This window comes from Rana temporaria, chromosome 4, assembly GCF_905171775.1.
Source record: "Rana temporaria chromosome 4, aRanTem1.1, whole genome shotgun sequence".
NCBI classification, from domain to species: Eukaryota; Metazoa; Chordata; class Amphibia; order Anura; family Ranidae; genus Rana; species Rana temporaria.
In genome coordinates this window covers 16,756,082-16,782,480 of record NC_053492.1, presented here as the reverse complement: position 1 = coordinate 16,782,480, position 26,399 = coordinate 16,756,082, and the positions used below count along the sequence as shown (strand labels likewise).

The window sequence follows — 26,399 nt, the reverse complement described above, 5'->3', positions numbered from 1 at the left end:
CGCCGAAATCCTCTGGCGATGACGTGTCGCGCCGTCGCCGCGATGATGACGCAGTGACGTGCGCGACGCAGTCAAATAAGGAATTCCACGCATGCGTCGAATCATTACGACGCATGCGGGGGATCCCTTTGGACGGATTGATCCGGTGAGTCTGTACAGACCAGCGGATCAATCCGTTGGGATGGATTCCAGCGGATAGATTTGAAGACATGTCTTCAAATATTTATCTGCTGGAAATCCATCGCATGGGAGAAAAATCCGCGGAAACAGATCCGCTGGATTGTACACACCATAGAATCTATCCGCTGAAACCCATTCGCTGGGATTTTTCAGCGGATGGATTCTATCGTGTGTATGGGGCCTATGAGAGTTCTCGTCGGAAGGGCGTACATGGACATCCTCCTGTTTCAGTGGTTATACCAGGTTGACGCCTGCACCCGATATCGTTCAATTCAGCCGGGGATTTCCTGTACTGTAAGGCCCTGTACACACGATCAGTCCATCTGATGAAAACGAACTGAAGGCTGTAGTCTGATGGTCTGATGTGCCCACACACCATCAGTTCAAAATCCGATCGAGTCCAACGCGGTGACGTAAAACACAACGACGTGCTGAAAAAAACGAAGTTTAATGCTTCCAAGCATGCGTCGCCTTGATTCTGAGCATGCGCGGGTTTTGAACCGATGCTTATGCGTACTAACCATCGGTTTCGACCGATCGGTCAGGCGTCCATCAGTCCGATTTTAAAGCAAGTTCTAAAACTTTGGACTGAAGGACAAAAGTCTGATGGGCCATACACACGGTAGGTTTGGACTGATGAAACTGAACTTCAGTCCGTTTTCATCAGTTTGGACTGATCGTGTGTACAAGGCCTGAGAACAATCATAGCGGCAGTTCTTAAAGTTCACAAAATATATTGGAAAGTATCGGGAACAGAGAGGAATCTAAATCTTTGACTTCAGATTCTATAAAGAGTATCAAGAAGGATATTTTTCATTACATGACAATGGCAGCTAGAACAATAATAGCTCGCAAATGGAGAGAAAGTAAAAGCCCAAATATAGTAGACTGGATATGTGAAATGAACGAGATACAATATATGGAAAAACAGATAAGAGAAGAAGGATACATAAATAGTCAAATGCCAGTAATATGGCAAAAATGGGATGAATTTTGGCTCTCGGAAGGAATGAATGAATATATATAAATGAAAATAAGAAATGAAAATGAAGCAGAATAGGTGAGAGAATTATTTTTTTTTTTTAATGGATGTTAGGATGAATGGATATGGAAGATAGTAGGAACATGAGAAGATAAATGATGAAACATATTTTGTTTTAATGATAAAGCAACTAATAGATATTCATCAAGATTCTGTATATTGAATGATTAAAGCAGAGGTTCACCCTAAAAACAAGTATATACCATTCAATCCAGCATACTGCCGACATGTACAGTATGCTGTTTTTTCCGGTTTACATACCATAGTATAGCTATTTTCCCCCCCGCCTTCCGGGTAGTGAATCCCGCGGGATTGGGTGTTCCTATTCAGAGACTAAAAGCTTCCCTCCGGCGCAAAATGCGCGTCACCAGTTTCCGAAAGAAGCCGAACTACGAGTTGGCTCTATACGGCTCTATACGGCGCCTGCGCACCGACGTTCGGCTTTTTTCGGAAACTGGTGACGCGCCTTTTGCGCCGGGGGGGAAGCTTTTGTCATACGTCAATCACTTAGTCTCTGAATAGGAAAGCCCACTCCCGCAGGATTCACTACCCAGAAGGCGGGGGGGGGGGGGGGAATACCTATACTACGGTATGTAAACCAAAAAAAAACAGCATACTGTACATGTCGGCAGTATGCTGGATTGAATGCTATATACTTGTTTTTAGGGTGAACCTCCGCTTTAATGGGAATAATGTATATGAATCTTTTTTGTAACCGTCTAACAATTTTTTTTTGTATTTGAGAAAAAGATTAATAAAAATAAATTGAAAACAGGCAGCAGGAGGGGACATCCCTACCCCTTCACCGCCCCTCCAGTGCTTCTACAGTTCTGTTCTAGATTTCACAGGCTGCAGGTTTGATTGTTTCCCCCTATATTGTAGAGGCTTCCAGAACATAGAGGGCTGGAAAGTCAAATGGACAGCCTAAATATTTATTGTACTTTAGCCAAACCCTGGCTAAATTTACCCTGGCAAGATTTAGTGACTGTGTGCTGTCCTACTTCTGGGGTGCCAGCTGTAGATTATCCTGAGACCTGTTCTGCAGACTACTGTACCTGAGACTACAGACTGCTTCAGTGCACATTTACATTATATTACCCAGTCATGAGAAATAGAATGGGATATTTTGCAAAATTTGGCTTGTGGGATTAATTTATGAAGAATCATCACTGGGACTTTCTTGTATTCAATCACTTGTATGCACATTTGATTATTAGCGAATATATTGAGAGTGTTGATGTGAGCACAACATGGGTTGTATATAAGTATATATTGATTGAGCATTGATGGAAATGTTGGTTACCATATTTATCGGCGTATAATGCGCACTTTTTCCCCTTAAAATCAGGGGGAAATCGTGGGTGCGCGTTATACGCCAATCTGCGCTGTCTGAGCGCCGCCGCCGACATATACCGAGCGCAGTACACTCGGGTACACTCGTCACACCCTGTTCCGCCTCCTAGCCTTTATGCAAGAGGAGCCGAGCGTGGCCGAGCCTAGCCGAGTGTACCCGAGTGTACTGCGCTCGGTATATGTCGCCGGTGGCGCTCAGAAGAGAAGCGGGGAGGACACCACCAAGGCCGCAGACAGGCCGCAGACGGACGCAGGACAAGGCCGCCAATGGACGCCGGGCAAGACACTGACGAGGAGCATTCAAACTGTAAGTATTTCTTTTTTTTCCTTAAAATTCCCTTCTAGGTTTGGGGTGCGCGCTATACGCCGGTGCACGCTTTACCCCGATAAATACAGTATTTATTTGGCATGCTAACCACTTGCCGACCGCCGCACGCCTATTTACGTCAACAGAATGGCACAGGCAGGCAGATTGGCTTACAGGTACGTCCATTTAAATCTGCTGCCTAGCGGGCGGGCGCTCGCGCCTGCCGCGTGCCTCACGAGTGCGGCCGTGGGTCCTGGGAACTCGATGTTCCCCGGAGTCCCGCGATTGCGGTCGGCAAGAGCAGAACAGGGGAATGCCTTTGTAAACAAGGCATTCCCCTATTCTGCCTAGTGACACTGTCACTGATGACCGTTCCACGTGAACAGGAACAGTCATCAGTGACGTGTCACATGTAGCCAGGCCCCCTAACAGTAAGAATCACCTTCTAGGGAACACTTAACCCCTGCAGCGCCACCTATTGGTTAACCCCTTCACCGCCAGTGTCATTTTTAGGCCTCGTACACACGATCGGTTAACCAGAGGATAACGGTCTGATGGACCGTTTTCATCGGTCAAAACCGATCGTGTGTGGGCGCCATCGGTTATTTAACCATAGGTTAAAAAAAAGCCAACTTGCTTTAAAATTTAACCGATGGATTGGTAACCGATAGGCCAAAACCGATCGTTAGTAGGCACAACCATCGGTTAAAAATCCATGCATGCTCAGAATCAAGTCGACGCATTCTTGGAAGCATTGATCTTCCTTTTTTTCAGCACGTCGTTGTGTTTTACGTCACCGCGTTCTGACACGATCGTTTTTTTAACCAATGGTGTGTAGGCGCGACAGACCATCAGTCAGCTTCATCGGTTAACCTAAGACAACTGTCCTTCAGACCATTCTCATCGGATGGACTGATCGTGTGTACGAGGCTTTACAGTAATCCGTGCATTTTTATAGCACTGATCGCTGTAAAAATGACAATGGTCCCAAAATGGTGTCAAAAGTGTCCAATGTGTCCACCATAATGTCGCAGTCACGATAAAAATCGCTGATCGCCGCCATAACTAGTAAAAAAAAAATATTAATAAAAATGCCATAAAACGATCCCCTATATTGCAGACGCTATAACTTTTGCGTAAACCAATCAATAAACGCTTATTGCGATTTTTTTTACCAAAAATATGTAGAAGAATACGTATCGGCCTAAATTGAGGAAAAAACATGTTTTTTTTTTAAATATACTTTTGGGGGATATTTATTATAGCAAAAAGTAAAAAATATAGATTTTTTTTCGAAATTATTTTGTTTATGGCGCAAAAAATTAAAACCGCAGAGGTGATCAAATACCAGCAAAGCAAACTCTATTTGTGGGGGGGGAAAAGGACATCAATTTTGTTTGGGAGCCATGTCGCACGACCGCACAATTGTCAGTTAATGCGACGCAGTGCCGAATCGCAAAAAGTGGCTCGGCCTTTAACCACCAAAATGATCCGGGGCTGAAGCGGTTAAAGTGAACAATCATTTTTCATTTTTGTATTAGGGTTGGCGCATCTACCTATCTGTATATATATTATGAACTTTCTACAACATAAATAGTGGAAAACTAGCCGTAGAAAACCTCCCCAGTTGATTATTTTTGATTATTTCTGTTTAAATGATTGGGAATTATTGTTTTGCGCCGGCGGCACATATTTCGCAGTTCATGTATTTGTTATGTACCTGGGTGGTGCAATTCTCGGCTACCTATCTGTATAAATAACAAATACAGCATGACTTCATGTTTCCAGGTGTCAAATTGGACTTCTTTACAGTTTCATACAATGTCCTCATTGAAGGCAGTATAAATGTCTGGCACTGGGTCAGCTGGCACCGGGTCACAGAGATGTCATCATTGCCAGGAACAATGAATACGTTACCAACCTGCGACTTCTCTTCAGGCAAATAACAGCAAACATTTACTTATCCTTTGTAATGTTTACTTGAAAATAATTGTTGGCTCAACTTTCACATATTTACAAATGTTATATGTTCTAGTTTCTATGCTGACCATTTCCTCCCTATCATCTGAGCAGCCCATGTGACTATAGAGGGCATATACACAGTGGTAAATGACAGTCCACTCCCTCCTCCATGCTAATCAGCTAAACACGAATGAGGACGGGATATTACATGTAGATTGACGAAGACTTCACCTCCCTCTTATTCTAAGACATGGGCTGGAGGGGCTGTGATACAGCATGTGACAGGTAGAACGCCACCCGCACCATGATATTGCCAAAAAATAATAAAGATTTGATTTAAAATACCGTATTTGCCGGCGTATAAGAAGACTGGGCGTATAAGACGACCCTCTAATTTTCCAGCTAAAATGTTGGTTTTGAGATATACTCAACATATAAGATGACCCCCTTCCTACTAGTCATGCCTCGTCCCCTCACCTCACTGTGCCATTACATGCCTCACTGTGCCATTACATGCCAGACTGTGCCACCATTACATGCCAGAATGTGCCACCATTACATGCCTCACTGTGCCACCATTACATGCCTCACTGTGCCACCATTACATGCCTCACTGTGCCACCATTACATGCCTCACTGTGCCACCATTACATGCCAGACTGTGCCACCATAACATGCCAGACTGTGCCACCATTGCATGCCTCACTGTGCCACCATTACATGCCTCACTGTGCCGCCATTACATGCCAGACTGTGCCACCATTACATGCCTCACTGTGCCACCATTATATGCCTCACTGTGCCACCATTACATGCCTCACTGTGCCATTACATGCCTCACTGTGCCACTATTACGTGCCAGACTGTGCCACCATTACGTGCCTCACTGTGCCACCATTACATGCCAGACTGTGCCACCATTACGTGCCTGACTGTGCCACCATTACATGCCTCACTGTGCCATTACATGCCTCACTGTGCCACCATTACATGCCAGACTGTGCCACCATAACATGCCAGACTGTGCCACCATGACATGCCTCACTGTGGCACCATGACATGCCTCACTGTGTCACTGCATACCTCACTGTGCCATTGCATGTCTCGACGATCCCTTACCTTATCCCTGACATGCAGAATCTGTCAGACCGCTGCCGTCCACTTTTCAAAACCCCCGCCTCCTCCTCGTGCTGTTCCATAAAAGGGCGGAACACTCAGATTCCCAGCAGACACTGTGTTCAGTGTTCCACCTATCACGATGCCCTCTCGTCCGAGACCGAGGACGAGAGGGCATCCATGAAAGGCGGAACACTGAACACAGGCTCTGCTGGGAAGCTGAGTGTTCTGCCTATCACGGAACAGCAGAAGGAGGAGGCGCGGCTTTTGAAAAATGGACGGCCGCGGTCTGAATGAGAGTCTGCATGTTAAGTACCGGCGTATAAGACGACCCCCGACTTTTAAGAAGAATTTCATGGGTTAAAAAACAGAAGCCATCACTGTACTTCTGTTTTTGTTTTTTTTTTGTTTTTCTGGGTCCCTGTTGGATAAATTTCCCATCACTTCTTTTCCAGATAGGAGGAAATCTTCCTAAAGAACAAAGAGACAGCTCTAAAAACCTGCCTGTGATTTTAGCCCATCTAAAACTACGTAAAAGGGGTTGAGTTTTACTTTAAAGCGGATGTGCCACTAAACAAATATATTAAAAGCCAGCAGCTACAAATACTGCAGCTGCTGACTTTTAATATAAGGACACTTACCTGTCCTGGAGTCCAGCGGTGATCGCAGCAGATGACGAGCCGATCGCTCGTCACCCTGCTGCTCCCCCCTCCATCCACGGTGAGGGAACCAGGAAGTGAAGCGCTCCGGCTTCACTGCCCGGTTCCCTACGGCGCATGCGCGAGTCGCGCTGCGCCTGCCGATTGGCTCCCGCTGTGTGCTGGGAGCCGAGTGTTCCCAGCATACAACGGGCGACGGACGGGAAGCGGAGAAAAAACCCGTCCTTTGCCCGTATCGTAGGGCTGGAAGTGGGTGCAGATACCTGTCTGCAGACAGGTATCTGCACCCCCCTCCCCCCTGAAAGGTGTCAAATGTGACACCGGAGGGGGGGAGGGTGCCGATCAGCGGGACTCCACTTTAGAGTGGAGATCCGCTTTAATCTAGTACTGTAGTAGTTGGACCCATTCAAATGGACTTGTTCTGTAATGCAGCATACAGACGATCGGAATTTCCGACAGCAAAAGCGTGGATTTTTTTCCGACGGATGTTGGCTCAAACTTGTCTTGCATACACACGGTCACACGAATGTCGGAAATTCGAAACGTCAAGAAAGCGGTAACGTAAAAGACGTATGACGAGCCAAGAAAAATTAAGTTCAATAGGCTTGATCTTCTGCTTGATTCCGAGCATGTGTGGAATTTTGTGCGTCGGGAAATTGTGAATGCATGATCGGAAAATTTGAGAACCAGCTCTCAAATTTTTGTTGTCGGAAATTCCGACAGCAAATGTCCGATGCAGCCTACGCACGGTCGGAATTTCCGTCAACAAGCGCCTATCGAACATTTGTTGTTGGAAATTCCGACCGCATGTACGCGGCATAACAGTGCTCCAGACACTCAATGGGCTACATTCACATAGCCCGCCCTAACTTTGCGGCGGCGTAGTGTATCATGTTTACACTACGCCACCGTAAGTTAGCGAGGCAAGTACATGATTCACAAAGTACTTGCCTGCTAAGTTACGGCGGCGTAGCCTAAAGCGAGCGGGCGTAAGGGCGCCTAATTCAGGCTGAGGGGGCGTGTTCTATGATAATTTTTTGTTGACCTGACGTGATTGACGTTTTTTTGGAACGGCGCATGCGCCGTCCGCCTACATATCCCATTGTGCATTGCAGCAAAGTAAGCCGCACGGGCCTATTGGTTTTGACGTGGACGTAAATTACGTAAATCCCTATTCACGGACGACTTACGCAAACAACGTAAAATTTTCGAATTTCGACGCGGGAACGACAGCCATACTTAACATTACTAGTCCAGCTATTTGATGGAATAACTTTAGGCCTGATAATGCGTTACGTAAATGGCGTATCTGTACTGCGTCGGCCGGGCGTACGTTCGTGAATAGGCGTATCTAGTGATTTACATATTCTACGCCGACCGCAATGGAAGCGCCACCTAGCGGTCAGCCTAAATATTGCACCCTAAGATAGGACGGCGCAAGCCGTCTTATCTTAGATAGGTTTAAGTGTATCTCTGTTTGAGAATACACTTAAACTTAGGTCGGCGCAGATTCGGAGTTAGGTCGGCGTATCTACTGATACGCCAGCCTAACTCTTAGTGAATCTACCCCAATGACTTTGCTCATATAATCCTCTCCTGACACTTGTACGGAGTGAACGGGAAGTCCACAGGGATGCCGGCCACTCGCCTCAGCTTCACAATTCCCGACTTCAGCGGGACACCCACGTCCCGTCCACTGGTGACGTCACGCTCTCCACCTTCCTGGTAGAAACCGAGGAAAGCGGCGGCACAGAGCTGTGGGTGGAGCGGATGGGATGGAATGGGTGTGACCGTTCAGGGGACACAAAAGTGGGTGCTGGGGAGGCGGAAAGCAGCCAGGCAAATAGGTGCCGCCTCTGCACTCACTGCCGCCCCCGAGGCCTGGCCTTGTCTGGAATCCGGCCCTGGTCGTAGCGCCACCTCTGGCATTTATATCAGAAAAACGGGTGAGTCTGTCACACTCTAATGGGAAGAAAGTGGAAGGACAAGAATAGGAACTGGTTTGGTTTCTTAGTCTGCAATGCACTTCTATGAGAAGTCGAGCATCCGTTATTACATAATATTTATGTTTTACTAATCACAGCCGTCACCCAGCATTAATTACTTTCTTTCCTCCGGCCAAAAATAATTGGCACATTGATACATTTGGCCAGATTCAGAAACAGTTACGCCAGGTGTATTAGTAGATACGCCGTCGTAACTCTGAATCTACGCCGTCGTAAATTTAAGCGTATTCTGGAAACCAGATACGCTTAAATTAGGCTAAGATACGAGCGGCGTAAGTCTCCTACGCCGTCGTATCTTAGGGTGCATATTTACGCTGGCCGCTAGGTGGCGCTTCCGTTGAGTTCGGCGTAGAATATGCAAATGACTAGATACGCCGATTCACGAACGTACGTGTGCCCGTCGCAGTAAAGATAGGCCGTTTACGTAAGGCGTTTTCCGGCGTAAAGTTATTCCAACAAATAGCTGGCCTAGTCAATGTTAAAGGAACACTAAAGGCACAATTTTGTCTCGGCTCCTCCTCGCAAAAGCTTTCCACGTTCATACGAGCTCCCTCGCATGGTGGAAAGCTTTTGCGAGCGCGCTCCCGTAATACAGCAGCGGCCATAGCCGCCGACTGTATCACTCGGGCCCGCCCCCCGGCGCGCCGGCGTCATCCGCTGTGATTGACAGCAGCGCCAGCCAATGGCTGCGCTGCTATCAATCCGCCCAGCCTAGCCAATCAACGGCCAGGCTGGGAACCGAGCAAGATGACAAGCACGCGTCCGGGACTTTCGAACGGTGAGGTAAGTAAAACGGGGGCTCTGGGGGGGGGGCGGTGCTGTCAGATGTTTTTTTACCTTAATGCATAGGATGCATTAAGGTAAAAAAAATGTTACCTTTACAACCCTATTAAGTATTGCCGTCGTTCCCGCGTCAAAATTGGGAATTTTTACGTCGTTTGCGTTATGCCGGGTACACACGAGAGGATTGATCCGCGGATACTGTCCGCCGGACCGTATCCGCGGATAAATCCTCTGGTGGATTTTGATCTCCTGGTTGTACTAACCAGGAGATCAAAATCCCCGTGGAATTTCCGTCCGCGGTGACATGTCGCGCCGTCGCCGCGATGATGACGCGGCGACGTGCGCGACGCTGTCATATAAGGATATCCAGGCATGCGTCAAATCATTACGACGCATGCGAGGGATGTGTTCGGACGGATCGATCCGGTGAGTCTGTACAGACCACCAGATCGATCCGCTGGAGCCGATTCCAGCGGATAGATTTCTTAGCATGCTAAGAAATTTGTATCCGCTGGAAATCGGTCGGCCCGAAAAAAATCCGCGGAAAAAGATCCGCTGGATCGTACACACCAGCGGATCTATCTGCTGGAACTGATCCGCAGATCAATTCCAGCGGATAGATCCTCTCGTGTGTACGGGGCCTAAGTCGTCCGTGAATGGGGCTAGACGTAATTTACGTTCACGTCGAAACCAATACGTCCTTGCGGCGTACTTTGGAGCAATGCACACTGGGATATGTACACGGACGGCGCATGCGCAGTTCGTAAAAAACGTCACCACCCATTTACATAAAACACGCCCCCTCATCCTCATTTGAATTAGGAACACTTACGCAGGCCCCATTTACGCTACGCCGCCGTAACTTAGGAGACAAGTGCTTTGTGAATACAGCACTTGCCTCACTTACTTACGGCGGCGTAGCGTAAATACGGTACGCTACGCCGCCGCAAAGATACACACAGCTACCTGAATCCAGCTAATTGTGTGGAAATGATTGTATTACTTCACACATTCATTACTTGGTCTCGCCCATTATTAAAGGAGTTGTAAAGGAAACATTTTGTTTTGCTGAAATTACTGTTTACAGGGTATAGAGACATAAAAGTTAACTGATTCCTTTTAAAAATGATTAAAAATAGATAAAAATCAATCATATAATGTACCTACAGTTTTAGTTTCATTTTTGCATGCTGTTTCCTGCTTCTGTGATGTACAGAGCCACAGAGCCAATACAGGGCAGTGATGGTTTGTAAAACGAAACTGGATTGGTGTTGAGGGGTTTTAGACACACAGTAATCACACCTCCTTGAAGTTAGTGACCACAGAGAGAAAGCTCCCAGCACTGTGGTTAGGTTATCAGGAAACAGACAACCAGGAAGTGAGGAGATCAGAGAAGAATTACAGCAACTTGAGAGCAAAAACGAACAATGAGGACATGAAAACAGCACTGCATTAAGGTACAGTAAAGGAAGCTGAAAAAAGATGTGAAGCCCACACACGATCATTTTAAATGACGTCCCTATGAATTTGCGCGCGGGTCCTAGAAACTCGATGTTCGTCGGTGGACCGCGATTGCGTTCAGGAGAGGCAGAACGGGGAGATGCCTATGTAAACAAGGCATTTCCCAGTTCTGCCTAGTGACAAGACAGTGACCTACTGCTCATCGGGAGCAGTGATCACTGTCGTGTCACTGGTAGCCCAGCCCCCACACAGTTAGAATCACTCCCTAGGACACACTTAACTCCTTCCCTGCCCTCTACTGGTTAACCCTTTCCCTGCCAGTGTCATTTACACAGTAATCAGTGCATTTTTTATAGCACTGATCGCTGTATAAATAACAATGGTCCCAAAATAGCATCAAAAGTGTCCGATTTGTCCGCCGCAATATCACAGTCACGATAAAAATCGCTGATCAAAAAACAAAATAATAATAATACTAATTGTAACGGTCACCACCGTTTACGACCTTCCATCCCAGTCACGACAGCTTATCGACACTCCAACCGACAGGACCCGATCCCATTTCATTTAACCAGAATCAAGACGAGACACAGCTCTGTGCTTGTTCCAAATGTAATGATACTTTAATGGTTTCTTCTCAGCTTTTTATACAGTACAAGGCATTAAAGCGACAATGAGATCTCCACCCCCCTAATCACACACTAAGGCTAATTACTAAACATTCCTTAATTAACAGCATAACAACAAACTCATCACACACTGAGTTTCCTAGGCAGACGTTTCGTCTCCGCATGCAGCTTGACACCTATTCACACCTCTGAGCATCAATAGGTTTTAGACAGTGTTATCACACAATTAAAGGCCTTTCAAAAGCTAGCCTTATTTAACATATTAACAGTCTTCACAGAGAGATGAGTCACTATTGACTGGTTGGGGTCACAATTAACCAACATCTTGCAGTGTCTCAAAATCCTGCAATACGAACTATCAGTGATGTCCTATCTCATGTAATACATGAATTATGATTCACTTACCACCCCATGCCCAAAAGGCACAGGGTGGACTCAGACCCAAGAGTTATCAGTGACGCTGACACAGGAGTATCCCCCATCCTCACAAAGTCTTTGGGTGTCCCGGGTCATTCCGTTACACTAATGTCATAAAACTATCCCCTATTTTATAGATGCTATAAATTTTGCGCAAACCAATAAATATACGCTTATTGCGATTTTTTTTAAAACTCTGAGTTTAGGAAAAAAAAGGAGTCAGTGCTGTTAGTAAAAGCAGCACACATTACACACATTGCACTTGTTAGGCACACAGTAAACCCCTTGATTGCCTTCTGACCACCCCTGTCCCCCAGCCAGTGTCATTAGTACAGAGTCAGTGTACAGTATTATCACCGATCGCTGTAATGGTGTTAATAGTGATGTCAGTGTCAGTAAGTGTACCTCCCAGCAAGTGTCAGTTAGTGCCAGATTTCCGCCACTCTATCACAGTCCTACTATAAGTCACTGATAACCACCATTACCAGTATGGTGTCATAGCTGCGTAAATTCCAGTATTCTCTCATTAAAATTTAGCAAGTAAGGTTGACTTACCCACAGGGTCCCGGCATTGGTTGGTACAGAGCTCTCGGCAGCACTTCTGCAGTCCTCCACAGTCTTCATCTATGTCACAGATAGTTTTTTTGACGAAACCACATCTGACTAGTTCATTGTCCTTGAAATAAGGACACTGTCCTTTTTTTTTTTCAGCTGAAAGAAGCAGAAACAGATTTTGCCATGAATTTATTCATAGGGTCAGGGTCACATGCAGGGGTGTTGCTAGTGCCAGGCACCCAGATTTTGTCACCCTAAAGGCAAGAGGTGAACAGAAGGGACGGCTGCCCTGGGCACAGTGTATTTTAAGGATGGGGGCGCCGCAAGTTCCTTCTACTATAAGGCTGACAGCAGCAGTGACAGCGGCATCACTACTTCTGTCAGCCCAGAGCTGGTAGCGGCAAGGAGAAAGCCAGGGGGAGGTGGGGGCTGTGCTCTCTCTCCCCCTCCTCCTCATAAGCTTGCACATAATGAAGGGGGTGGGGCGCAATTCAGCATATTTTGCCAGGGGCACTGGATCATCAGGTCCTGGCACTGCCTACCAGGATTCCTCAAGTCCTGACACTGCACTGGAGCAGCTGAGAGTAAGGCAGCAAGAGCTGGAACACTGAAGCAGGAAGCAGATATAAAAACAAGGCTTGATATGGGTCGGAGCTGGGAGCCGCCATCTTTCTTTTTCAATTTCCTGTGTACACTACACAGCAGTAAGCACAGGATTCAGCTGCCTAAAGCGACCCCCCAGGACATATATTTAAAGGATTTTTTCATATTTTTGTTATTTCTCATTTTGATGGTTTCACTTTAAGCATCAGTAAATCCCTACTTATTTAAAAATTATGGGGCAGATCCACAAAAGAATTACGCCGGCGTATCTATTGATACGCCGGCGTAATTCTAAATTTCCTGCCTCGTATTTTTGTTTTGTATCCACAAAACAAGATAGGACGGCATCTTGGGTCGATGCGACAGGCGTACGTCTTATTACGCCATCGGATCTAAGCTGCAATTTTTCGGTGGCTGCTAGGTGGCGTTTCCGTTGAAATCCGCGTTGAGTATGCAAATTAGCTAGTTACGGCGATCCACGAACGTACGTCCGCCCGGCGCATTTTTTTACATTGTTTGCGTTCAGCTTTTTCCGGCGTATAGTTAAAGCTACTGTTATGAGGCGTACTCAATGTTAACCACTTACCCCCCGGACCATATTGCTGCCCAAAGACCAGAGTACTTTTTGCGATTCGGGACTGCGTCGCTTTAACAGACAATTGCGCGGTCGTGCGACGTGGCTCCCAAACAAAATTGGCGTCCTTTTTTTCCCACAAATAGAGCTTTCTTTTGGTGGTATTTGATCACCTCTGCGTTTTTTATTTTTTGCGCTATAAACAAAAATAGAACGACAATTTTGAAAAAAATTAATATTTTTTACTTTTTGCTGTAATAAATATCCCCCAAAAATATATAGAAAAACATTTTTTTTCCTCAGTTTAGGCCGATACGTATTCTTCTACATATTTTTCGTAAAAAAAAATCGCAATAAGCGTTTATTGATTGGTTTGCGCAAAAGTTATAGCGTTTACAAAATAGGGGGTATTTTTATGGCATTTTTATTAATATTTTTTTTACTAGTAATGGCGGCGATCAGCGATTTTTTTTTCGGTATTGCGACATTATGGCGGACACTTCGGACATTTTTGACACATTTTTGGGACCATTGGCATTTTTATAGCGATCAGTGCTATAAAAATGCATTAGATTACTATAAAAATGCCACTGGCAGTGAAGGGGTTAACACTAGGGGGCGGGGAAGGGGTTAAGTATGCCTGGGTGTGTTCTTACTGTGGGGGGGGGGGGGGGGGCCTCACTAGGGGAAACACTGATTTTCTGTTCATACATTGTATGAACAGAAAATCAGCATTTCCCCTGCTGACAGGAACGAGAGCTGTGTGTTTACACACACAGCTCCCGTTCCCCGCTCTGTACCGAGCGATCGCGTGTGCCCGGCGGCGATCGCGCCCGCCGGGCACACGCACGGGAGTCGGGGGCGAGCGGGGGGCGCGCGCGCGCGCCTCCGGCGGCGCGCGTGCGCCCCTAGTGGCGGCTAATAGGCAGGACGTCCATTTACGTGGTCTCGCCTAGGAGAGCCACCTTGTGGATGTATTTCGGCGGTGCAGCGACGGCAAGTGGTTAAGTATGGCCGTCCTTCCCGCCTAGAAATTTGAAATGTTTACGTAGTTTGCGTAAGTTGTTCGCGAATAGGGATTGACTTCACCGTCGGAAGCATTGGCTTGTTCCGGGTTAATTTCGAGCATGCGCACTGGGATACCCCCACGGACGGCGTATGCGCAGTTAAAAAGAAAAAGTTGTTTACGTCGGGTCACGACATATTTACAAAAAACACGCCCCCATCACTTCCATTTGAATTCCGCGCCCTTACGCCGCAAAAGATACACTACGCCACCGTAACTTACGGCGCAAATTCTTTCTGGATTTGAAAAAAAAAATAAGTTACAGCGGCGTAGTGTATCTTAGATACGCTGCGCCCGGCGGAGAGAAGCGCCGAGGTACGTGGATCTGCCCCTATGTTTTTTTTTACAAACGTTTATTTTCTCTGATACATATCCCGCAGGGTAGTACCCAGACCCTCATAACCATTGTTTACCCAACAACTTGCATATGAGCATTCAAAATAGGCACTATTTGGTTCCGAACGTTTGCGATGTTTGAAAGTTCTGCCGCAAACTGAACAGGGGGTCATTCAGCCCCTCTCTGTGTGACAACAAGAGACCCAGGGCTGTCCAAATCTCATTAACCAGCTTTCATTTCTTTTCACATACATCTGATTACTGAGTTTCAAGGTGGCAGAGACCATCATGGCTTCCTTGACTGTTAAATGTAATAATGTCCTTTAGAGAGGCCCGGAGCAAAACAACAAGACATCAGCGCAGGGCCGGCCATGACGGGGTTAAAGAAAAAGCCCTGCCATGGTCGGAGGGAGGGGTCAGTGAGGAAGGAGAGCGATGGGAGGGAGGTTATATATTTCCCCTCCCACGCTTCCCGGTTAACACGTGGGGAGAAGTTTCTGTGCCTGCTGGGGACTTGCTGCTCTGCCAGAAACGTAAAGGGGTGAGGTAGGCCGCGATCGGGTGCTATTTTTACCGTTTTTTCGGCGTTTTAGGTCAGCGCTGCTGGGGGGAAGCTAGGCCCTGATAAAAAAAAAAAAAAAAAAAAAAAAACGAGCGCCGCTAGGCCGCAGCCGGGGACTCAATTTTTAGCTCATCCAGCGGCCTGTACCATGGCTGGGGTCGAGGCCATGATCGCCCAGCTCAGGCAGGAGGCGGATCGCCGCGGTGAGGGGTGGCTGCAGTCCATGCTGGGGCCGCTCCTCCCGCACGGGGACACGGGGAACGATTCACCCGGCCGGGGGGGCGGGGGGGGCACCCCGCGAGCGGGGGGGGCTCATACTGCCACCCAGGATGTAGCCAGCAATCCACCCGTCCGGGGGGGGGAGGAGTACACCCCGCGATCCAGGGTGTCCCGGCCTCCGGCACGCTATTCCCCGGGACCGTCCACCCGGTCCCACAGGAGAGGGGGCAGCCCCATCCGGGCCTCCTCGGGCCCACCCGCAAAACGGACAGCGGCGGCGGCGGGGGGGGCGCCAGGAGGACACCGATCGGCAGCGGGGAACGGGGAGGGGGCGGCCAGGGGGCTCCAAGGCGGCGGCCAGGTCCGCTCGGCGAGAAGATCGGAGGGATGCGGGCTCCGACCCCGGTTGTGCACCGGTGGGCCGAGAGCCTCGGCGAAGCACATCTGTCCCTGCGGTGGCTAGCTCTTCAGCATCCGCGGCTAGCCACCTCCAATCCAGCCCCGTGGTGAGGGAGCGAGGGGGAGGGGAAGACGGCAGAGTGTCCGAGGCGCCGAGAAAAGCTATGAGGAAGTCGGTGCACGGGTCCAGGGCGCGCAGCGAGAGTGAGTCCAGCTCTGGGCCCGCGGCTCCCAGGCCCGAGTCGCCTGGAGGGCTTTCATCTGGTGAGGAGGGTCGGCATGGAGATCGATCGGAAGGGGAGCTGTCGGAGGAGGAAGTGGTGCCCAGGACGGAGGTCGCAGCGCGGGAGCCAAGCCGGACGGCTGGTGGGATTGCTTCCAGACAGCCCGGTGAGTCGTTTTTGGCTTTGCCTTCTATTTTACAAAATGTGGGGGTGTTAGCGGGGGGACAGGGGGGGGGTCCCCGTAGTCGTGGGGGGGTGCCCGCAGGGGTGAGTAGTGGTGATTCGGGTACACTGGGGGAACGGTCGAGAGAGGATGCCGGTTTGCACCGGTTCCTGGCGGGTTTGGAGACGTTGGTTAGCCAGCTGAAGGGTGGGGTCAGCCCCGCCGTTAGCCCGGCGGCAGCATGGGGAACGGTGGGGGGACCCGGGGTTACGGCACCTGCATTAGCGGTCGCCGTGCCGGGGGCTGTGGTGCCTGTGGACAAGGGACAAGAGGTAGGGGCTGTGGCGGCAGGTGCCGTGGTGCCGCCTACGGAAAAGGGGGATGCGGGGGTCGATTCCGCGAAGAAGAGAGAGTTGGTCCGGTTGGCGGACGCGGCTAAAGGGGAGGTTTACACGTGCTGGGAGGCACCGCTGGGTTCGCATTTGAAGCCGGAGGTGCGGGAAAAGATTTGGAAGAGTGAATATGTAGAGATATTTGCGTTGTTACCGCTGGAAAAGTTTAACCTTGATAGGGTTAAGCCGGAAGAGTCCAAGAAAGAGGACGAGGAGAAGAGGAGGTATAGGCTTATACCTAGGACTTTTGCGAATTGGTCGCAGGCCTATTCGATCATGGCGAGCGTGATCGGTGAGAAAAACCCCGAACATTGTTCGGCGCTTTTCAGTTACCAGGAGGCGATTAGCGAGGCCTACCGGTGTTACGGGGGCACGGGGTGGCTCCGGTATGATGAGCAGTTCCGGCAACGCCGGGCTATCAGGCCGGATATTAGGTGGGACACTAAGGACATTGGCCTTTGGATGCGGCTTATGTCGGCCCCACGGACGTCCACGCCGTTTTTTCAGGGGGGGGCCGGTGGAACCTCTTCCCCAGGACAGTCGGCCGGAAAGAAGAAGGGGGTCTGTTGGCAGTTTAACGAAGGAAACTGCAGGTTCGGAGGGTCTTGCCGGTTCAAGCACGAGTGCTCCGGCTGTGGTGGCAATCACCCCTCTTCCCGGTGTTTTAAGCAAGGCAAGGGACGTCCCGGAGATTCTTCAAGTAAGAGGGAGGACTCCGGTGATGGTGGAAAGGATGCGACCGTTTCTCGGTAGATATCCTGATAGGGCGGCCGCCCTGTCGTTGGAAAGGGGTTTCTCGGTGGGTTTTAACATTCCGTGCTCTTTGTCCGTGGTCCCCCCGGTGGCTAAGAATTTACGTTCAGCGTTACAACACCCAGATGTGGTTTCAGAGAAACTGCAGAAGGAAGTGGCATTGGGCCGTATGGGGGGCCCATTCGTCTCGCCTCCCTTGGACGACTTGGTGGTTTCCCCGTTGGGGGTGGTGCCTAAGAAGGAGCCGAACAAATTTCGGCTTATTCATCATTTGTCGTTTCCGAAGGGGGGGTCGGTGAACGACGCCATCAGCATGGAGGAGTGTACGGTGAGTTACACCTCTTTTGATGCTGCGGTGGGCTGGGTCAGGCGGTTGGGCTGCCAGTGGGGTGGGGAGTTCTACGTAGACAAATGTCTGCCGATGGGCTGTTCCATTTCCTGCGCGCTGTTTGAACGGTTTAGTTCGTTCCTGGAGTGGGTGGTTCGGGATGTGTCCGGCGTAAGCTCCGTGATCCACTATCTGGACGACTTTCTCTGTATTGGGCCGGCGGGGTCGCAGATTTGCGCAGTGCTGTTGGCCACTTTGGAGCACATTGCGGAGCGATTTGGTGTGCCGCTGGCGCCCGAGAAAACGGAAGGACCGAGATCGGTCATCCAATTCTTGGGCATCGTGATCGATTCAGAGAGGATGGAATGTAGGTTACCGCTGGACAAGTTGGTGGGCCTCAAGGCCGAGATTCAGGAGATGGTGGGCTTGCGGAAGGTGCAACTCCGAGCTCTTCAGTCGCTCCTGGGGAAGCTAAATTTTGCTTGCCGCATTCTCCCCATGGGGAGGGTCGTTTGCAGGCGCCTTTCGGCGGCTACAGCGGGTGTCAGGTCGCCCAGGCACTATGTGCGCCTGGGGAAGGAACATAGGGAGGATTTGTTGGTATGGCACTCCTTTTTGGACTCCTTCAACGGCAGGGCCTTGTGGATGTCCGGTCCGGTTAGCAACTTTGACATGGAGTTGTTCACAGATGCGGCTGGAGGCGCAGGTTTTGGGGCATATTTTCAAGGGCAATGGAGTGCGGGCTCATGGCCTCAGGCCTGGTTGGAGGCGGGGTTCACAAAGAACTTGGTGCTGTTGGAATTGTTTCTGGTGGTGCTGGCAGTAGAATTGTGGGGTGCGGCCTTCCGGGATCGGAAGGTGCGGTTCCATGGTGACAATATGGGGGTGGTCCAGGTGATCAACAGAGTTACGGCGTCTTCTCCTCCAGTTATTCGGCTGTTACGGCACCTGGTGCTGCGCTGTTTGCAGTTGAACATATTTGTATATGCGGTGCATCTACCGGGGGTGGAGAATGTAGTAGCTGATGCTCTGTCTCGCTTTCAGTGGGACAGGTTCCGGGAGCTGGTGCCGGAGGCAGAGGAGCAAGGTGTCCCCTGTCCAGAGTGGCTTTGGAGGATTCCGTTGGAATCGTCTCCGATTGGATCAGAAGGTCGGTAAGTGTGAACACCTGGAGGGCGTATGAGAAGGTGTGGGCGGAATGGCAGGCTCTGGTTAGGGAGGCCGAGGTGGACCCGGCCGGTCCCGAGGTCAGGGGTTTGGTGCTGTATTTCTTGGGCAGGAACATGGAGGCCGGGGTTTCTCCGTCCATGATGGACAAAAAATTGGCTGGATTGGCTTTCCTGTTTAAGTGGCAAGGGCGCCCGGACTTTACTAAGGAATTTTGTGTCCGGCAGGCTCTAAAGGGTTACAGGAAGCAGGGGCGTCAGGCGGATTCCCGTCGCCCTGTGTCGTTTGCAATATTGAGGGGTATTATGGAAAAGTTGGGGACATTGTCACTGCCTGACACATAAGTGCATCCATGGGAAGGCTCCTAGATATCTATGCGACAAGATCAAACCGCACAATTGCAACCGCATTCTGCGATCCACCGACCAAAATCTGGTCAAGGTTCCTAAAACCAAATACAAGTCCAAAGGAGAAAGAAGGTTTGCTTTCCAGGGCCCCAGGCTTTGGAATGCTTTACCAACCAGCATTCGGTTGGAGCAAAACCACCTGTCCTTCAGAAGGCAGATCAAAACCCTGCTTTTCTGAAAGGCATGAGACACAAACAACAAGCGCCCAGAGGCGATTCAGTTCGCATGTGCCGCGCTATATAAATTTTTCATTCATTCATTCATTCATTGTGTTCATCCCGGTTTGAAGTGTTATTGTTTCGCGCGGCGTTCGCTTTGGCGTTCTTTGGAGCTTTTAGGGTGGGGGAGTTGGTTAGCCCCTCGAAGAAGGTGCAGGGTGGCATGTTGGCTGATGATGTGGTGTGGAATCAAGACGGGGTCGCTTTGTTGCTACGCCGGTCCAAGACGGACCAGAAAGGGAGGGGTAAAGTGGTGCGGGTCTTCCCTATTGAAGGGTCGGAATTATGCCCGGTTAGGGTAGTGCGGGAATTTTTGGATGTACGGCCAGAGTTAAGTGGCTCATTCTTGCTGCACGAGGATGGGACGGCGTTGTCACGGTATCAGTTCGTGACAGTGTTCAGACGGTGTTTGGGGGCATTGGGCCTGGTGGCTCAGGAGTTCTCGGCGCATTCCTTTCGGATTGGTGCCGCGACAGAAGCAGTACGTTGTGGCTTGGACGATGAATTGGTGAAAAGGATTGGTAGATGGGAGTCAAGGAGATTTCGATTATATGTCAGACCTCAGCTCATGGTAGAACTAGGGGGGAGCGGGGGTGCAAAACAATAGATGGCCAGGTAAAGTTCATGTCAGGCCACCTCCAAGGGGGATGGGGAGTGTATCGGGGTTTTGTTTTTGTTTGGTTAAGGGAACATGTTGGGAGTCGGGAGGGGAGCGTCTCCCGATGGGCTTGTGGTGATGGATTTCTTACTTGCTGTCTTTCAGGTGCGGGACAGGGACTGGTATGGATAATAGGCCACTCCTTCGTTCGTAGGGGGGCTGCGAGAGCGGATATGCGGCCGAACGGTCGCCAGCTGGGGGTCCCCAGACAGGAAGCGATGGTGCGGTGGTTGGGGTTCCCGGGGATGTTGTGGAGCAGGGTGGTGCCGGAAGTGCACAAGTTTGCACGCTTGGACCGACCGCCGGACGTTTTGTTGATCCATGCGGGGGGAAACGACTTGGGGGTGCGTTCTATGTTGGATGTCGCACAAGACATCAAGTTTGATTTCTTGAGGATTCGCATGTCCTACCCGGATACGGTAGTGATATGGTCTGACATTGTGGGCAGGTCTTCATGGCGGATGGCTAGATCGTGGGAAGGTGTGAACAGGGCCAGGAAAAAAATTAATCGGGACGTGGCTAAATTTGTGATCCGGAACGGCGGGTTGGTGGTTAAACACCCTGAGTTGGAGGTGGATACGTGGAGGTATCAGCTGAAAGATGGAGTTCATTTGACCGACGTGGGGATTGACATGTGGGTGTTGGGCCTACAGGACGGGATACAGCGAGCATTGAGGGTGTGGAGGTGCGCCCAAAGGTAAGGAGTTACCTTTGGGTGCTGGTGGCGGGTGTTTTGGACTTTGCAGGAGAAGAAATTACCCTGAAGTGGATGCCATTACCCAGAGGTGGTATGGGTTCTGAAGGGGCTGTTAGTCCAGTCTACCAAGGTGTAGCTGGCAAGTGGTTAATGGGGGTACTGCGGTCAGTTGGTCGTCTTTGAGTCAGTTTCGGCTTGAGGCCTAAGACCAGAGTTAGGTACTGCAGTGCTCATAAAACTTTTTAGAATGGTTACAAGTGTGTTAATGTGCCTGCAAAGTCCAGCACCAGCAGGGTTAAAAGTGGTATCTCAGGTCTAATAAAGGTTTATGTGTGAAAATGTTATTTAATGTTATTTAATATTTAAAAGGTTATTTAAAAATAAATGGAGGCTGCTACGGCCAGTTTTTACTCCAAAGATTACAGTAGTGGTGTCAGTTATTTATTAAGGTAAAGGTTGAGTAAAAATGTGGGGGGCTTAGCAGATAAGGGGTTAATGTATTTATACCATAGTCAAGAGAGGCCCGGAGCAAAACAACAAGACATCAGCGCAGGGCCGGCCATGACGGGGTTAAAGAAAAAGCCCTGCCATGGTCGGAGGGAGGGGTCAGTGAGGAAGGAGAGCGATGGGAGGGAGGTTATATATTTCCCCTCCCACGCTTCCCGGTTAACACGTGGGGAGAAGTTTCCCACCCACCCTCCCTTTATTGGGCATTTTAAAGGGGGTCATTGGTGTAGTGGGAGGTCATGGTATGTGATACGGTGTTGGCGGTTTTGGGTGCTTTTCTGGTTTTTGTTTTTTCCACACAGGTACGAACTTAGGATGTCGTGGCGGCGGCGGGTGTTTTGGACTTTGCAGGAGAAGAAATTACCCTGAAGTGGATGCCATTACCCAGAGGTGGTATGGGTTCTGAAGGGGCTGTTAGTCCAGTCTACCAAGGTGTAGCTGGCAAGTGGTTAATGGGGGTACTGCGGTCAGTTGGTCGTCTTTGAGTCAGTTTCGGCTTGAGGCCTAAGACCAGAGTTAGGTACTGCAGTGCTCATAAAACTTTTTAGAATGGTTACAAGTGTGTTAATGTGCCTGCAAAGTCCAGCACCAGCAGGGTTAAAAGTGGTATCTCAGGTCTAATAAAGGTTTATGTGTGAAAATGTTATTTAATGTTATTTAATATTTAAAAGGTTATTTAAAAATAAATGGAGGCTGCTACGGCCAGTTTTTACTCCAAAGATTACAGTAGTGGTGTCAGTTATTTATTAAGGTAAAGGTTGAGTAAAAATGTGGGGGGCTTAGCAGATAAGGGGTTAATGTATTTATACCATAGTCATGCTTTACATAACAGGACATGTTCCTAAATTCTTGTAGCTCCCTTAAATGGCAGGACCCATAGTCAGTAGGCAAGAGTCTACCCTGCAGTCCCCTCCAAAAGCACCTGTCCTGGTTGGGTCTGTCACAATCTTATATTCCCAAAAATATCAGTTGATGCAGAATAATTCTGGTGAGCTACTGAGTAAAGTTACGGTATATACTCGAGTATAAGCCGAGTTTTTCAGCACATTTTTTTGTGCTGAAAATGCCCCCCTCGGCTTATACTCGGGTCACCTTTTTGCGCCTAATCTCCTGGACTTTGGGGACCCGGTACCGGCCGGCCATAGGTCCCCTGGACCCCAAACTTAGTACACATCTACAAGTGTGCAAAGTTTGTTGTCCGGGGGACTTACGGCCAGGGAGAACCAATTTTTCAAAGCCAGGCACCCCTTCCATAGACTCCCATGTTAAACGGTAATTTCTCTGGTGATCTTGGGGACTGGTCTTAGGTCTCCTGGACCCGGAACTTGGCACACATGTCGCCCCATTTCTCCTCTATAAGTGTGCAAAGTTTGTTGTCTGGGGAACCTACGGCTGGGGAGCACCGATTTTTCAAACCCGGGCACCCCTTCCATAGACTCCCATGTTAAACATCAATCTAGTCATGGGCACAGTGAGGCATGGGCACAGTGAGGCATGGACACAGTGAGGCATGGACATGGACACATTGAGGCATGGACACAGTGAGGCATGCACATGGACACAATGAGGAATGCACATGGGCACAGTGAGGCATGGACACAATGAGGCATGGACATGGACACAGTGAGGCATGCACATGGACACAATGAGGCATGCACATGGGCACAGTGAGGCATGGACACAATGAGGCATGCACATGGATGCAGTGAGGCACAGTGAGGCAAGCAGATGGACACCCTAGGATTATACTTGAGTCAATAAGTTTTCCCATTTTTTTTGTGGTAAAATTAGGTGCCTTGGCTTATATTCGGGTCGGCTTATACTCGAGTATATACAGTAATTATCTGCACTGTTAGTCTTCGCCAGGAACTCCTATCTCCAGCACTGGTCCATCCCTGGAAGTGTACAGACTATATGGGCAGCTTTCCTGTTACCTGCAGTGTTGTAAGTAACGGCGTTTAAATAAACGCCGTTACGTAACGATTGGCCGTCAAGGGGTAACTAGTAATCTACCTGATTACTTTTACCCCAACGCCGTTGCCATTACATTGGCGGCGTTACTAAGTTACATTGAGCGCGCGGCGCGGGTGGCAGTCCGGGGTCATGTCTCTGTCTAACTTTCCTCAGGGCCGGCGGGATGGAGCCTGTGATTGCATTGTGAATTGTGATTGGGTGGCCCGGGTCACACTGTCTGTCATCATTGTTCGACAGGAGGCATTTATCGACAGTGCACCGGCATTCCAGGCTCCTCCTCCTCCTCATTGGGTGTCCCCACGGAAAGCCGCTTTCCCATGACACAGACAGCAGGACTCGCCCCCCGCACCCCACTCCTGTGTTACTGGATTAGATTGACAGCAGTGGGAGCCAAAAGCTTCTGCTGCTATCAATCTGTCCAATGAGGAGCTGCTGCATTCATGCACATTGCTGGATCGGATTGGGCTTAGGTAAGAAAAAGAGAGGGGGGTCTGGGGGGAGCTGCAGCACAGAAGGTTTTTCACCTTAGGCTTTACAACCACTTTAATATTTGGGGATTTGTATACGGTATTTAGTTATTGTTATCACTTTTTGTTTAACGTAGCTCTGGAATGTATTTATGAAATTAACTATTAATTCATCGATTAATCTTAAATTTTTTTGATCGATCAAAATTCTTTTGATCGGTACTCACCTCTCCGCCGGCTTCTGGGCCTTCAGGGAGTTCTGTCGGAGATCTGGTGACGTCACGGGCACCAGCGGGGCTTGCCGTGTCCATCTGAAGGACTTCTTTGCTGTGCCTTCATATCTGCATCCCGGCGGGACCTTACTATCTGCCACACGCAAGGGCTGTTACACTTCCCTCTATCACTTCCCTCTATCAACCTGGGATTCTACAACCATCCACTGGGAGTTGTGATAGTTCCCTTCACGGGACATCTACATGCCGACGGACTGATGTTAACCTCTCCTCATCTGGATTCAGCAGTGGCATCGTTGTACCCATTTTTATACCAGTATCATACTAGTCTACATGGGGTAGATTCAGGTAGGGGCGCGCACTGCTACGGCGGCGCAGCGTACCGTTTTTACGCTACGCCTCCGTAAATTACTTGAGCTACTTTAAATGATCCCGTAGGGGGCGTGGATCATTTAACGAACGTACTGCACATGCTCCGTCGGGAAAATTTCCCGACGTGCACTGCGGTAAATGACGTCGCAAGGACGTCATTTGCTTCGACGTGAACGTAAATGGCGTCCAGCGCCATTCACGATCCACTTACGCAAACAACGTAAATTTCTAAAATCGCGACGCGGGAAGGGACGTCCATACTTACCATTGGCTGCGCCTCCTAATAGCAGGAGCAGCCTTACGACGAAAGCGACGAACGCAAACGACGTAAAACACGACCGCCGGGCGCGCGTACGTTTGAGAATCGGCGTGAGTACGCAATTTGCATACTCTAGGCTGACAACTACGGGAACGCCACCTAGCGGCCAGCGTCAGAATGCACCCTAAGATACGACGGCATAAGAGCCTTACGACAGTCGTATCTTAGGATACAGTCGGCGTCTCGAGCTTTCTGAATACAGAAAGTTGATACGCCGGCGCTACTTAGCAATTACGCTGCATATCTATGGATACGCAGGCGTAATTGCTACCTGAATCTACCCCCATGTTTTTGTGACTGCTTTTGCTACCGTTTGGTATTACTCGCACCATTTTTATAGTTTATGTAGCTACACCGATTTTGTCTCCAGTGCAATGTTTATTTGGTTACCTACTTGAAGACTATAAAAGTTTTAATGCTCTTCCCATTGAGCGGTGCCTTTGTGTGTTTTTTGTATCCTGCTATCCATTTTTCCAGTGGTTGGTAGCTGCACTGGGAATCAGCCTGCAAGGAGATCAGCTAAAAGTAGTTGGATCTGTATGTGCCTTATAATTAATCAAAATTAGTCGATTAATCGATTTAAAAAAAAAATCGATTCATCGAACACAAAAATTTTAATCAGTAAATTATTATACACTTATTGGGATTTTTTTTTTTACAAAAGAAATGTAGCAGAATATATTTTGGCCTAAATTTATGAAGAAATTTGATTTTATTTGATATGTTTTAGAACATAAAGCAGAAAATATAATATTTTTTCCAAATGTAGCGCCCACCCCAAATCTAGGGGGCGCTATTTCAAATTTATGGGACGTCTGGGCCAGTACTTGGGCCCAGACCTGTTTGATAAATAAATTTACCTCTGTTCTGGCTATGGTACTACTTGGTAGTTTCCCTTGTTGCCTGCAGGTGGTGTTGCCATCTCGGCCTTATGTTGGAACACAGGTGTCCAATGGTGTATTGGTCGTCCTTTCTCGGCAGCGGTACAGTGGGAGTGGTGACCCCGCTGTGCATGCTGGGGAGGGATACTTAAGGGGCAGACACCATTTTCTGGGGTACTTTGCCTCGTGACCCTCCTGGCGCGAGGTGTGTGTGTGTGAGCCCAACTTCGGGGCCCAATGGCCCGGAGTCGCTTTGCTGTTTAGTAGGCCCAGCTATGCTGGCTGGGGCCTGCAATCCTAAAGGGGATCCCAAGCTGTCTGTCCACAAGGGAGGAGGCTGTGTTGATGAAGGAAACTGGGGGAGGAAGTGTTAGTGTCTCGGATGAGGCCTGGTGACCTAATTGAGGAGG

At 49.1% G+C, this 26,399-nt stretch overlaps 1 protein-coding gene across 6 annotated transcripts in view; it reads right to left on the bottom strand.

The window, feature by feature from the left end:
- LOC120935982 (whey acidic protein-like) overlaps positions 1-26,399 on the bottom strand; it is a 140,171-nt gene that overhangs the window by 37,071 nt on the left and 76,701 nt on the right. For all 6 annotated transcript variants that reach the window (XM_040348037.1, XM_040348041.1, XM_040348039.1 and 3 more), the window contains one exon: positions 12,471-12,626. In XM_040348037.1, coding sequence (XP_040203971.1) covers positions 12,471-12,626 — 156 coding nt within the window. The remainder of the gene's footprint in view (positions 1-12,470; positions 12,627-26,399) is intronic.